Raw genomic sequence first — 15,487 nt, 5'->3', positions numbered from 1 at the left:
ATACTTTAATAAAATATTAGAAAATCTTTAATATAATATCTAGATATTACATAAAAACTACATATCAGCATAACATTTTAATATACAAGATCAATATAAACTAAATTGAGAGGATTTTTCAAAATAATTGAATCCGAAAATTTTCTAATAAGATATGAACTCATTTTTTTTTAATAAAATAAAATCGAGTTATATAATTTTTCTAATTTTTTATGATAACACATCAAAGGCGAGACTCGTGCTTTCCACACGCAAGACCAGACAAGGAACAAGATAAGCAAGATTGAGATTAAAAAATGCAAATTAAACAATTTATAAACTACCAATTTGTCAACCCACAGCCACGATACATAGGACCAAACGATACATGGATTCTTTCTCATAAAACAAGTAGATACATGAAATTGAATTTTCTATAAATCAAATATCATCATCTATTGTTTTCTCAATGATGTCTATACAATATCCCACAGATCTTCCCTGAGACATAGCATTTGCGAGCACCGATCGAGCTTTTTCATGGCGACGCAACGTGAGGACAGTGTTCAGCACTGCCCATCTCACTTGACCATCAGATTTCTTCTGCGTAAAGCCTAAGCTTTTAAGTAACTTGTCCAGCTGTTGACCAAAAATGTCATGAATGAGAATTGCTGTTAGTACTGCAGAGACCATTTGCCCAGAAAACAGCTATACAACCTCCTTCATTGAACAATTTCCAATTTTCGCTCAAAAACATTGATTATACTAACTTGGCATATGGCATTCGACATCAATAAGGAATGCGCTGGAACAAGAAAATGTCATTGCCCTACTGGAATGTGTTTGATCCACGCATAAAGTAGAGGTGAAATAAATTTTATTTCCAACGGATTTACTTTGAAGAAAATTTGACTTTTTAAAAATAATAGAATTCTGTAGTTACAGATCTCTAGCGGCTTTTATAGATCTCATAGAGTTCTAAAAAAATTTCATAGATTCCTGTAGATTTACTTTTGAAGATTTGTATAAACATCTAATTTTTTCATAATTCAAGATGAGTATCAAGGATGTCAAGAAAGAAGAGCGTTTTGATGAACATAAATGAGGAGAGAGCCACAGAACCGTGTTAATATCCGCAAGACCTCCTTCTGAACAACCAAAAAGAAGATACTCAGTTGCCAAGCCAGCTAGTGCTATACACGAGAACTTGTCCAGTGTCTGAAAAGATGATTATCAACAGTTATTTGAGTTACATAGGCAAATAGTAAAAACAATACCATTAACTGGCAAAATGTAAACAATACATACTGTGGCAGATACTTTTCCTTTGTTCACCTGAAATACAAAACAATTACTCCCGTAAGCGAAGGATAAGCATCAAATGCATGCACTACCTAAGGGCGGGTGCAACGAAACACCACTATTCCTTTACACAAACCATGACTTGGACATGGACTTCAGTCAACGATTCTCCCAGAAGAAGTGTCCAAAGAAACTTAAGTCCACAAGAAAGAGTCCATATGGTAAAATTCAATAACTCGTCAATACATTATTTGTAGAATCTTGAGTTATCAGTGATTGATGGGATACCTTCACCATAGGATTGGAAATTAAGGTACAGCGATTGCAATATTAGTAAAAGAAATTTGTCGCTCTTCCTTGAAGGCTTTCTGAAATTATACAACGGTGACGGCAGAAACAATCCAATAAAAAATCGATCAAAGAATGGGAACCTTGACATTTACAAGCGAAATACAAAAGCCGAAAACTGAATTAACTTGCACACTATCTCATCATCCTTAGATCCATTTACAATCACTGCGAAAGAAGTGGCAGCACATGAAAAGCAAATCAACTGTAGAAATGTCAGAAGAAAACATACTTCTTCAAGAAATTCGAAGTCCACAAAAGCAGTCCCTGCTTGAACGTTAAGAGATCCTTCCTTCTTTAGAGCTTCCAAACTGGTTAATGTATACCCCCTTGGCAGAATTCCAAGCAAATAAGCAATTAAGAAATGGCCAGCCTCATGCTATGACATACAACAGAGAATCAATATTAATTATATTTCGAGGAACAGCGGGGTGGCCTGAGATCTAGTTTGTCAGTAATGCAAGAACACTTGTACTAATAAATATATATCTATTTAAATATCTACACACACACATATATATATAGAGAGAGAGAGGGACAGAGCTATAGAAAACTTACTTGAACAACCCTATTATGGTACTTTTGACTGAACAAATGGCCAAGGGTATCAAGAACCAAGAAACTGACCCCTCCATTGAAATAAACCTAGGCATAATCACTTTGAAGCAGATAGTAATCATATGAAGGCCATAAAAGTGTGCGGTAGTGACCTCATAAAACAGGATACATGCATACATGCCAGACACATAGAAAACCAAAGGATGCCCGTGGTTCACATATATGAGCTCACATCGTTGGGACTTGTCATGCCAGCAACTTTGTAAAATACTAAAGGAATGCCAGTGGATAAAATCTATATATGAAAAAAAAAAAAGAATTACTGCACAATTGACGAGGCTGATTACTGCTTGATGAAAATGGCTGAATATAAATCACACTCTTATTCATAAGAACCAGAACCATTTGGAATGAACTTCATACCGTGTAAAGGATCCCTAGACTGCCAGGGTTTTGGGCTTTGGCACAAAGTGTAAAGAAACTACATTATTATGGAACAAAATAAGTGTTTATTCGCAACATGCTATTTTTTTCCCTTTCAAGAAATTAGCTTGACCTTTAGCAACAAATCGAAAGTTTCACATTTTACCCATCTGTGTTGCTTTTCATTCACGCAACAAACTTCTCCTGTTTTTAGAGCTAAACATTGTAAGTGTGCTTCAAAAGGTTAGGTACAAATATCCATTTAAAACCCAACTCACGCGCCATGCCATGAACATAATTTCCTACTTTGTTGCGTTAAAATTTTGAAATGCAGGTTGTTCTGTGAATTCAAATATCAAAAACAGAGTTACATGTATGTGAATGTTGAAGTCATAAGTGATGTGTATATATTGCAGTATGAGCAGAGTCACAAGTGAGGTGACTCGTAAAAAGGTAAGCATACCCCATCCAAAGTCCAAAGAAATAACAAGCCCAGAGACAAGAAAAGGATCTGTTGAGGGTTTAATTCAAATACATTCCAAGCAGATATTCCTCCCACTAGAGTAGCAGCCTGCACAATTCTCTCTATAGAACCCAATGTGGTATCGACTGGTGATAACAGAGAGACAGTTTCGATTCCATTCAGTTTTAATTCGTCCAGAGTGTAGAGCCTTTGGGGTATCTGCAATGAGTCTATTTCATCAGTTTAAGCAAATGTTCAAGATGGAAGGAGAGATTCAAAACTCGGAAGATAAGTCAAGAAAATTGACAAATTAAAAAATTACCAAATATTCATGAATGCAAACATGAAATTTGATCTTTATCATGATAACTAGATTAAGATCTTAATCCTCAGATATTAGACCTTGGAGACTCTACTGAATAATTATTTTCATAAATAAAAACTTGACTGTTTTATCTAATCGCTGCTAAGACAGTAAAACAAAGTTAAGGTGAAAATTAACTCGTCTCATTTCAAAAAAATGATTTTTGCGACTATGCTGATCAGTTTCCGGAACAGAGCCTGGTTGGTTCAATTGAGTAAGCTTCCATCAAATCATGAAAAAGATTCTAAGCCATTGACTCCCATCTAACAATTCGAACTAAATTCAGATTCAAACTTCACTAGATAAATTTACGGTTCCATGCATGAAAAGTTCATGAAACAATGGAAGGAAACAATTCTACCCGATAATCAAAATCAACAATCGCACATGGTGATGCCCTGGAAAGGACCAGGTCATCTTTGGACCCGGGAGAAGACGCGGGATCAGTCTAGAGTTGGACCTGACAAACCAAGCGAAGACCGGGTGGAAGCGAACCCGGATAAAGAAGTAATCCGGGAAGTATATCAAAGCACTATACGTGCTCGGGTTCATATTCTTGGCCGGGTAAAACAGATTTGAATGATACTGCCCGAGTGGAAAAGGTGTGTGGCCAGGCAGGGAGAGACTTGGCATCTCGGCTGATCCTACCCGATCAAAAGTACTCACAATGTAGGTCAGGTCACCCAACTTGTCACTCACGAGGAAGATTAATCGAACATCAGACTAAAGGGTGTTGAGATCAAATAAAAGGCCAGAGATCCAATAAAAGGCCATATTGCATGCACCTGGCGAGCGGAACCGAAGCCGCGGAGGCCCCCAGGCTTGTCCTTCAAAAGCTTGACGATATTCAAGGCAGCCCTTTCATTTCCTTTGCTCAACTCATTATCCAATTCCTCCAACTCCGGCCACCTCAACCTCCCGGTAGCCGGCGGCTGCTCCAATGCACTCGCAACTGTACGCTGTCCAGTGGAATATTTGTAGATTGCTCCATTTCCATGGCAATACACCATAACACGACTCGCCATTTTTTAAACAAATGATAGATTATTTCCATCTTTCAGTGGATAATCTATGAGAAGAACAGAAAGTTCTCCAGAATCCCCCGAATTATCCTCTTTTGCATTTCACTCCCAATGTTATAGAATATTAAAAAACAAGTCTTTTTTATATTATTTTGGATCCCAAAATACATGTGATTTAATTTTGTAAAAATACTAGAAAATTAGAGAAAAGGGATGCTTTTTTAATCATAATTATCAGCAAACACATCTTTCTTTAAATGCAAAATAAATAAATGCGAGTAGTAACTCTTCATTATTATAATAATTGAGAAGGGGAGTTTCACAATGATCGAGATTGATTTTTTTTTAAAAAAAATAATTGAGAGGGAGAGGTTTACATGAAGTTCAATTTTGTGTTTTCTGTATTAGAAAGAACAAAGAAGAGTTTCACATGGGTCGATTTCTTCTTGTTTTATAATTGAGAGAGAGTGTTTTATGTAAATCTCCAAATTTAGATATTTGCTGTACCACTTGATGTCACTAGGCCACATCCTTCGTATGGGATCGAGCTATTACTTTTCAATATCATTTAATTTTTATTTTTTCTATAAATTACATATTTTGACCAAAAAAAAAAGTTTAAAAATCGTTATTAATTCGAGCTTGAATTACTCAAGAAAATACCCGAGTAAAGCTCTGGTATCAACATTTTTAGTTGGATGCGGACAAGTATCGATGATGAAAGTTGTGATGCTTTTGGATGAATATGTTTTGCTTCTTTCTTTATATCATCCTCTTACATGGCCGTGCTTATTAGGAGGCAAATAAGTCCAACAACTCAGGTCCATATTTTTTTTGGGGCCCAAATTTTTTTAAAAAAAATTATTATATATAATACTAGTTATTAGATAGTCTAAAACCAAATATTTATTAAATTGAACTTGCTTAGCATGTTATCGATTTATTCCCCAATCTTCCCCAATATTCATCTGCAGACAAGCCTTAATCGACTCCAGTCGTTGCGTCGTCTCTAGGTTTGATTGAAAGACCCGTGAGGAGCTGTAAATCTATTTTCTTGTATTTGCTTTGTTCGGGCTTCTAATTTTTTTATTGTAGTTTTTTACTTTTTTCGGGGCTTTATATGGTATCTATAATCTACGTTTTTTGACTAAAATTTTGGTGGATGTAATGCTTATCCGGATTTCAAATGTTCATATTGCTTATAAAATCTTGTTGACTGTCCCGGTCACAGTAGCAAGTGTAGAGCAAAGTTTCTCAAACATAAAGCTTATCAAAACTTTTCTCCGATCAACCATATCACGAGAAAGATTGAATGGATTGGCTATGTTATCGATCGAGAAAGAAATTACTGGACAACTTGATTATACATACTTGATTAGTACTTTTAGCTCTAAAACTGTTAGGTGGGTTGATTCTTAGTGATCATTTTGGACATATTTGATATTTTTATTCCTTTAGTTTTTTATATTGTCTTTGACATATTGATTTAATTTGAAAATTTTTATGGAACGAAAAAAATATGAACACGTACACATTATGATTCGGTGGTCTCTTTTTAAAAGTTAGACTCAGGCCCAAATATTGTTAGGATCGCGCGCAAATGGTAAATTAGCAAGAAACTAGAAATCTAGGAGCTATGGCCTATGCTTCCATGCATCCATCAATTGTTGATTCTTCTTTCTTCTGAACAAGACAATAAGTCGTCAACCAGTATGTGGTGGCTTTTCCTATTTCCACCTCCTACATCATAGAATGTTTCATTTAGTATAGAAAAAAGCATATGGAGGAGGCCGAAATTAGGATTTTTACCCTTGAAACTATGCTATGGATGTTAGCCATGGAGGGGAGGTTTGGCTATTAAATCCTCCAACTCTAGAATAAGATCAGATTGTTTCTTCGTGGGTTTTACCATCTCTTCTTGCTTCTGATATATGATATCGTCCTCCACGAGCTTCTCCCAAAAGAAGCAATTTTCAGGGCACGTCCCTAAGTTACTCGTTTCGGAGGAAACTTCGGCCTTGTGATCCAATAAATAGCTGCCAGACTCATCAGAAGATAATACTGTCTTTTCATCAAGACTAACATCATTGATATCATCAGCATCGACGATTTTCAGGGCCTCGGCCTCGAATAAGTTATCATCACCTGAGTCACAAGAATTTAACCTCCTCTTCTTCAAGACCTCTAGTGCCCTTTTCTTCTTCATTTTCTCAATGAAGTTCTGCAGAAACTTTGGGTCCTTCAGGGACTCCATCAAGAAAACAATTATTCTTTTTTGCTTCATTTTGGTGATGTCGAGACGGTGTTTAAGAGAAGCCAGCTGTTGTTGTGTACTCTCTTGCCGTTTCCGTAGCATCATTATCTCTTCATTTGTAGAATTTTGTTCGGACCTTAGTTTCTCAAGCTCTGCCTCCATCCTATTCTTGGTTGAATCCAACGAGTTATGCATAGCTCCTTGTTTGCTTTGAGGATCGTACTTTCTTCTTTTGATGTTCTTTAGCAAATGCTTCTTCCCTTGCTGAAAATCTTCATTGGCAAATTCATATCTGACTGAATCAATCTTTCTAAATTTCTGCAAATTATCATGTTTCATTAAGTTCCATTCAATTTTAACATTTACAAACAACACACTGAACATAGATTATTCTTCAGTCAAGCAAAACGGAAATAATAAAATATAAAAAACACATGATCCAATGCAAAAAAAAAAAAAAGAAAGAAAAAAAGCAGCACTTCGGTTTACAACAATCCAAAACAAAAGGAAAAGGTAGCAGAAGCCTTACACAGTACTGAACCAGACATAATCTACATGACCAATGTCGTGCATAAGACGACGAACAGCAAAACGAATTTTTGTATAATAAATTTTCAAAGCGTTCACTAAGAAAGAGAAAAAGCTACAATTGGAGGAAAAGAATGGACACTGTGCTAGAAAATGCTGATGAAGGATAATATTCCATAAATTGATCGTTCCTTCACTTTCCCCTCTCAAAACCAATCTGAATACTGCGGCGAGAAATAAAGAATGCAGATAATAGCTATCTCAAAATAAATATAAAACCATCGTAAAATGCAACTCATTATCTTAACGAGAACAGAGATATATGTCTTAAAAATCATCGTCCTCCAAGAAAAATAAAACAATTTGCCTATTTTTTACTCAAATATTATACACGAAAGTCTTTCCATCGGCCCTTAACTTCAAGAAAGATGGAAACCCGAGAATGAATCTGTTCCAAGCAAGAAATTATTGCATTAAACATATGGATGCGGCATAAGTCAGCTTAATATATTATTGGAGGAAACTACGTTACGAATCACCCGTAGAAACTGTAATGTTACGATCGACTAAAAAGACCAAAATGATCAACCCGCTGATGCTTACGTAAGTGCTTAATTGACGAACAAAGCTCGAGAAATTGTTGTGCTTGAAGTGTTTAGGGAGCAAATCAGTAGAAAATTTGATAGGATCCCAGACAATAAAACTAGCCCTCGTACTAGCCCATGATATTATAGAATCAGTATTGGGATCATTCACTATCTCAAACGTCTTCCTCAAAAATGGCGGTGGCCCCATTTCTCCAATCCTTTCTATTGGCTTCGGTATCTCCTTTCCCCGAGCCTCCCCGTCGTCGGCGTTTTCTGCAAGAAATATAAATGGCTCATTCTGGTTGTCGTGCTCCACTACTCCATCATTTTCTTGGTTTGGCTCCATATTCTGCTGCTAGTACTGTTTCAGGCTCCATACACACGACTTGGATATATCATTTCTTGTGGTGATCACTTTACCACGCCGATTATATGACTCCTGCATACAACAGTGATAAAGCGCGGTCCGCAGGTGGCAGCAATGAGAGAGAAAACACCTGGCCTTTCATTTTTGTATTTCAAGTCAGGATGTTACGAAGATTTAAAAATTTTCACATTTAAATCTCTTTCTTATTTAATCTTCACAACATAGATGTTGAATGCATACATGCATTGACTCGCAATATTTATCGATTATCTTTTGATTTTGTTTTTTCACAATGTATATTTTTTTCGATATTTGAGTCAATAAAATTATGACAAATTTAAAACATAAAAATGGAAATAATAAATATATACGATTTCTTATTATTTTCATATGAATCATATTTCTCAAGTCGCATATCATAAGAATTTATCTACTTTTTCAAAAATAATATGTATGCGGTTTGAGCGTAACAAACTTCAAATTGGGCTTTACCCTTCCGTCACAAAAAACAAATTGTTTATGTATACGTGCAGAAAACACATTTTCACATAGAATATATATAAATTTTAATATATATCAATAAAACCTTTAACATAATTTAATTTTTAGATTCACGTAACCAATCAAACAGGAAAAATGAAATATTTATTCAAAATCAAACTCGACCTCATAATGGCTTAAAACTTCATGCTGATCCTGAGCGCAATTGATCAAATTCGAGCTCGAACTTGCATAAAAAACACGCCCAACATCCAACCTGTCCCAGACTTCATCACTTCCTCCGACATTAAATTGCTCAAACACGTCATCTGCTGATGATTCCACAATCCCACATTCGAACCTGGGGGATTGATGAAAACCAGTTTCAGAGTATGAACGTCACCCCAAACTTCAAGAAATTAAGTGATCAACGTGAGATTTTCTGGTCATGGAAGATGGTGTCCTAAATTAATTTCAGACTCAAACTTTGCTGCGAACGCTAATGTTGACTGGACAGCCTTCTGCACCAAACTTGGTGTGTTCGACAAGAGCGACGTCTTAAAAGAGCTGGATATAGTTTGGGGGTATCCAGCTGATGCTGATTGATCACAAGAGCCACCAAAGGGAAGTAGGCGCAATTTAACAGGAAGATTACAGGGTGTAGTTGGTTTCTCTTCAGTTGATGACAAAAAAAGTGCCATCTTTATTGACATCCGGTTCCCCCAAGGATGAATCATCTGGTTGATTTTTGTCCTGTGACGCAGAATTGTTACACAACGGTATAGTCGCAGGCGTTCTATTTGCTTCCCCATTCAAGTTCCATGAAAAATTTATCGCATTTCGGCTTGTCGGACCATGATCTTCAAAAAATTCACCATTCTTGGGCAATGGACATGTTTGTTTCCCGTCAGCCAAATCAGCCAATACCAACATTCCAGCTTCTTTAAATCTATCTGAAAAGAAGTTTTCAAATGTCTTGAAACTCGAATCATCTAGAGAGGATTGAGCAAAAGATAAGAAATTTACTCCCCGGGGTTTCCTTGAAGTCAACTCCTCGGACTTCTTGTTCAACTTATTACTGCTGCTTGGTACTTTCGGGTTTGTTTTATGGGCAACCTCAACAGCATCACCGGATTTTTGGACTGATTCATCCAGTTTGAGCATATGGTTTTGACCAAGCAAGATATCGGTAAGAAAGCAAACTCCTTTAGGAGCATGTGCAGTTGTCCTCGAAAAAGGCTTAGCAACAAATTTTGCCGTGCTCTTACCGGATTTCCCTGGAGAGGAGAGTTTAGCATTGTCTTTCTGATGGGATGTGAGAATGTCTGAGGAATTACTGGAGTTTGAGTTATATAGTTGGGGTAAAAACTTCACTTCAGGCCTACTGACTATTGATGCTGTGAAAGAGCCTGCTTTGTCCGGCCCTTTACACTGCTCAGATTTCAACTCAGACTTCAAGGCATCATGCGTCATGGATAGAATCTGGTTTTCCGGTATCTGAGACCATGTTAGTTTGAAAACTCGGTAAAAACACATCTAAACTTCGAATTACTGTAGTAGACAGCAAGAGACAAGTGTGATCGCACCTTAACAAACTAGAATTTACAAAAGGAAATATTACCTCGTGTGAAAATAGGCAGTCAGCACCTCTATGACAAAATCCTATTGATGTATAATTGTTGCATGGATACTTGGATAGTCTATGGTCGTATGGGCAGTCATCTCCTTTCATGCAAGAGTTGCGGGCAAAATGACCGCGCGGCTGTAAGATATAAGATAGGCATTCTTTAAAAGATATAAACCATCAATCGCTCGAATGAATTGATCCATACAATAGATATTCTACAAACCATGAATCCACATTTTGGTTCAGGTGAGTAATTTCTAAAACCCGATTTTTGGAAAACATGTTGGTTTTTCCCCATCAGAAATTCAAGGTATTAAAGCATTGAATTTATGCATCCTTCAATCACACTTTCTTATTTAACTTCAACCTTGCCCATAGACTGACCAACCTGAAAGATAAGGATGCATGCTCTTGAACCCCAGCATGATATAAGACTTTGTCAAACCACATGCAGATATGTATATTACAAAAACATAGCAGTTGCAAAGTCATACCTTAGATTTTGTCAAGGGTGTGGTGTCATGGGAGAATTTGCACTTCTCACCCTGTACAAACCAAAATGAACTATATAAGAGCCAGTTTTGAGAAATTATTTTCTTGTCTATTGTGTGCATGTGAGTTTCCTAACATGGGAATGAAGGTACGGGAGCATGTATAATCACTAAGATATGACCCTACGATGCGCAGCAATATCATAGGTTGAGGATAACATACAACCTCATGGCACTTCCCTTGCAAATAGTGACGACAATACACTATCTTTTTTGGCTTTGAAACTGTTTGCAGCTTTAATCTTCTAATACCAAGCTTTCTGTTCTTCTCTGCTCGTTTTCTTTTCTGCAAGTAACATTTTGTGCTAAATTACATATTAGGAAACACCTATCAAGCTAAGCTAATATATGCAAACCACATTTATTTCTTTCGCTTTTATATATTCCTTTTACAAATCTTTTTCTCAGCATTTCTTTCCTTGGCTGAAGAACCATTCTTTCTTTTATTTGTTCTGCCATCTCCTTCCTGTATTAGGATCTCCAAATGTCATCGGCCTTGAGATGATAGCGATTAGTTTATATTACATCTCAATAATGGCTTATAATTTGAAGTCCATCAGTGCTGAAATTCTCTATTTTCTTAAATTCTCAACTGCTTATAACAAATCATATTTGACAACAGTTTCAGGAATCTCATCAAAGATGAATGAAGAGAACAACTTGCCCTTTCTCGCATTCCAGCACCTAGTTTTATTTCTCTGACTCTAAGTTTACATTCCTTTGTTTATTCAAGCGCTGTAATGAAGGAACAAAGAAGAGACTGGTGTTTGTCTCTGTGCCCTCATTGATGCAGTCTTAACTCTTTATGAAACTCCGGAAAGAAACTACATTTAAGAAGAGTAAAAAAGAGACTGGTGTTTGTCTCTGTGCCCTCATTGGTGCAGTCTCAACTCTTTATGAAACTCCCAAAAAAACTACATTTAAGAAGAGTAAAAAGTGGAAATACCACTATAACATCACCGGTCACCCTATTAAAATGAGACAAAAATTTGAATTTCCTACAGGTAAAGTCGAGTTATTAAAAATCCGAATCTAAAGAGTCCAACCACCAGGATGAAATAGTAAACACCTCTAAATAATTTCAGACCTACTCTACAGCAAACTGTCAGCCAAAACAAAACAAACTGCACAAAATAAGATATAAGAATTTCAAATCTGGTAATATCCTGTTGCAATATCAAGAAGTTTACACGAGAAAAGCATTTCATACCCCAAGTATCATCTAAATTTCAGAGAAATAAAGTGCCAATTTACTAATGTATGCTAAAAAGTAAAAAACAAATAGCACTAAATTCCTACAGCTTAAGATTTTAAACATTGCCCTAGCCACCTTTATTGGGACGTGTATTAAAATCAAACACCAAAAACTGCTTATATTGACTGGAAAATTTACTGGGTCAATGGTATAAAAATTGTTATTTTAAACTAAATTGGTGGTGTAAATTTACCCCAAGGGTAAGACCCGCAAAATTCTTCCCAGTTCCCACTAAAAGTTCCATGATCTTGCATTACAATTTCGATTACTCCTGTGAGAATACACAATAATACAACAATGATTTAAAGATGCAACTATACTGTTGCATCAAGAATCTAAAAACTATATCATGCAAAAAAAAGGAAAATGCATAACAAACATATCATACCTTTTTGGTGATGGCAGAAATTGGATCGTCATTAATACGCTTTTCGAGGATCATTTCAGTCAGAGGTAAACTTTCCAAATAATTGGGTATAGCATCAAATCCTTGAGTCTCCATTCCATCATCAACAGCAGAGCTTTGGGACTGAATATCTAGTGATGGCCTGGACGATGCTCTATGTTCCACCTTCACATGATCATTTTCTTTGATCACACAAGTATCACGTCGTGGAAACCCCAGGTCTTCACTCTTGCAAGTGAAGTCTTGTTTATACCCGTTGTCCTCAGAAGTCTGTATGGATATCCTTCCCAATGATGCAGCATTAATACATAACGGATCAATCATCAATTGACATATCACAGACCCCAGTTCTCCATATATTTCCCCTTCTTCAATCTCTTCATCCATGCCTGATGTAGATACAAGCTTCTCCAATTCCATCTGTTTCAGCTGCACTTGATGCTCAAAATCTTCGAAGGTATTCACCTCCAATGCAAAGTTGTTCACTTTGCTGTTGTTTCCCCATTTTGATGATTCAGAAACCATATCTCCACCAAAACAAGAGTCAAGAACTTCAGAGAAATCAGCAATAGAGAATTTGTTGTCCATGTCAGCTGTCCCATTGAACCAACATGAACATTATCCAGAATTTCTTGCTCTTTGGCAATCTGAACCGCACAATCAACATGCAGGTTTCCACCAGCCAACAAATCCCCACTACTCATACTATCTGATCGTGTGACTACCTCCCCTCCATCTGTTACTAAGTTTGCACAACCCAATTCTGATACTGTGGTTCGTTCATCATCAAAATCTCATCCTGAAAGCCAACAATTGCTATGCTTTTATAGATTTCAGTTCCTTGAACTAAGATATCATTAGGAACTAATAATTCAGCTGACTTCAACTCACCGTGATTAATTTGGATATTTTCAGAGTTCCCTCGCCTTAAACCATCACCTTTACCAGAACCTTCGCACAACAAAAAGCAGGAATCATATTACTACTAAAATTTCACCAAGCAAGTGACAAGTCCACGCAGCATGAAAAAATTTCCACCTTTCGAAATAATTCAACCGTTTGATGTACAAATAAACGCACGTCCGGTAACAAGAAGCTTGACAGGGTTCCATGTTTTCTACTTGAGTTACAGAATATTAAAAAAATGAGACATTAAATAAACCAGGGCAAGTAATATGTTACATCGCAACATTTTAAAATTCCTGCTGGTCTAAAAAGTCGAAAAAAAAAACGATCACTTGTCTTCGATCGAAGGAACACAAATCCAGACGAAAACTAGAGCAAATTCTTCTTTTTCCCTGATCTACTTCAATCCGCTAAACATCAAACAAGTCCAGTATGAAAAACGAAGTGACAAAATTGAATGCCCGAGAGAAATAATAAATCACCGTTAAGTTGAGAAATGTCGGTCTGGAAGTGAGAGATAAGTTGGATGAGATTGAAGTACGTCCGGCTGCGTATTGGCCTTCGGAGATGAGGCGAGAACGGCAGGACGGTGGCTTCGGACATTTTTAGGGTTGGAAACTGCCTCGGGTTCTCCATCGGAACGCCGCCATTTGTTGAAGAACCAGCACGGTCAGTCCCCGCGTCTCCAACCAACAATGTTAAATAATGCGATCTATAAAATATTTAAATGAGATTTTGAATAATATTAAATAAATAATAATACTTATGAAAATTAATTAATTTTGAAATAAGATAATGATTTATATTTTATAATAAATAAATGATTTACGTAAATAATTAATTATTGCAACCAAACAATAAAAGAAACAAAAAAATTACCTTAAATTATTAAAGTTTTTATACAAATAATTTTTTTTAGATGATATAACAAGTCAATTTTGTGAGTTGTATATTTTATTTGAGTCACTAATAAAAGAATTTTATTTTTTATTTCAAAAATATTATTTACTATTCTAAATATCGACAGATCATCTCACAAAATACCTACTAAAGTTTTTAAAATTTTACAAAGTTGACTTCAAACTATTTTTTTTTTACTTTGTTCCCTTAAACCTGGTCATTACGTAATACCAAACTTGGATCGCATATTAATTGGGCTGGTTGAAAGCAGCTCTATTCGCGCATAAGTAGTTAATGAAGGATTGATTAGTTTATTTATGTGCTTAAAGATTCAAATTTTTACTTAATTTTACATGAGTTTTAGAAAGGAAAAACTCCATTGTAGTCCATATATTTCGAAATTAAATATTATTTTTAATAATGAGTAAGTCTCTTATTCAACTGGCTCACAGATATATATTTGGGATACATGTCAGTCCGATCAATATATATACTGAAGTAATATTTTTAACTCAAATTAACATATATTATATATATACTTTTTACATAAAAAAAATATTTTTACTTAAATCAACATATATTTCATAAGTTCCGAATACAAACTTTGTTCAAGACACTATCTGACACCATTAATTGAAGTTTAAAAATATAGTAATTACATATTCAAACCCTGCAAATCGATGCCTCAAAATTGTCTTCTTCGTTGACAATCTTTCCTGCGTTTTCTATATATTCATCCTCGTCATTTGGATCATTACTTGAAGACGGATTATTCGGCGCATTCATGTATCCATCTATTAATTTGTGGATAACGACAAGAGTTTTCGCAATAACAAATGATAAATTCATATACAAATAGAATGTTATAATTCAATTACAATCTTTATCATACATCACTTTGAAAACAAGAAGTGGCTCACATGCTCCACGCATACCGCCCACATGAACCAAAAGGTAACTCACATGACAAACATAATAAGAACATCCACGATGAGACCCCGTCGTACAACATTGTGATCATAGAAAAACAAGAGATGACTCACATATTTCTAAAATTATATAACTTTATACAGTATTTAATTACTAATGATTAGCTGTTCTATTCATAACCACTCCCAAATATTTATCAGAAATATTAAACATGTAATTGATTTTTTTCTCTTCCAA

General features: G+C 35.7%; 3 protein-coding genes across 3 annotated transcripts; all 3 read right to left on the bottom strand.

Annotated features, from left to right (window-relative positions):
- Nucleotides 1–295: 295 nt before the first annotated feature.
- Nucleotides 296–4,564, bottom strand: LOC140825459 (uncharacterized). The gene is made up of 7 exons (XM_073187245.1): nucleotides 4,223–4,564; nucleotides 3,074–3,292; nucleotides 2,188–2,274; nucleotides 1,862–2,008; nucleotides 1,288–1,314; nucleotides 1,102–1,197; nucleotides 296–618 (listed from the first exon to the last, which is right to left on the bottom strand). Exons 1-7 carry the CDS (start codon nucleotides 4,460–4,462, stop codon nucleotides 421–423), a joined length of 1,014 nt encoding a protein of 337 aa, XP_073043346.1. The 5' UTR covers nucleotides 4,463–4,564; the 3' UTR covers nucleotides 296–420.
- Nucleotides 4,565–6,060: 1,496 nt separating this feature from the next.
- LOC140825458 (heat stress transcription factor A-2-like) lies at nucleotides 6,061–8,997 on the bottom strand. Its single transcript, XM_073187244.1, has 3 exons — nucleotides 8,862–8,997; nucleotides 7,845–8,267; nucleotides 6,061–7,031 (listed from the first exon to the last, which is right to left on the bottom strand). The coding sequence occupies exons 2-3, from the start codon at nucleotides 8,172–8,174 to the stop codon at nucleotides 6,291–6,293; spliced, it is 1,071 nt and encodes a 356-aa protein (XP_073043345.1). The 5' UTR covers nucleotides 8,175–8,267; nucleotides 8,862–8,997; the 3' UTR covers nucleotides 6,061–6,290.
- LOC140828651 (uncharacterized) lies at nucleotides 8,756–14,108 on the bottom strand. The gene is given in 9 exon segments (XM_073191584.1): nucleotides 8,756–9,400; nucleotides 9,402–10,172; nucleotides 10,297–10,437; nucleotides 10,797–10,847; nucleotides 11,020–11,141; nucleotides 11,253–11,319; nucleotides 12,497–13,130; nucleotides 13,258–13,465; nucleotides 13,903–14,108. Coding segments are annotated over 9 exon segments (2,427 nt in total). The 5' UTR covers nucleotides 14,057–14,108; the 3' UTR covers nucleotides 8,756–9,121.
- Nucleotides 14,109–15,487: the final 1,379 nt, after the last annotated feature.

This window comes from Primulina eburnea, chromosome 3 (assembly GCF_022965805.1).
Source record: "Primulina eburnea isolate SZY01 chromosome 3, ASM2296580v1, whole genome shotgun sequence".
Lineage (NCBI taxonomy): Eukaryota > Viridiplantae > Streptophyta > Magnoliopsida > Lamiales > Gesneriaceae > Primulina > Primulina eburnea.
Note: the sequence above shows the minus strand (reverse complement) of the source record. Positions and strands in the feature narration are given on the sequence as shown.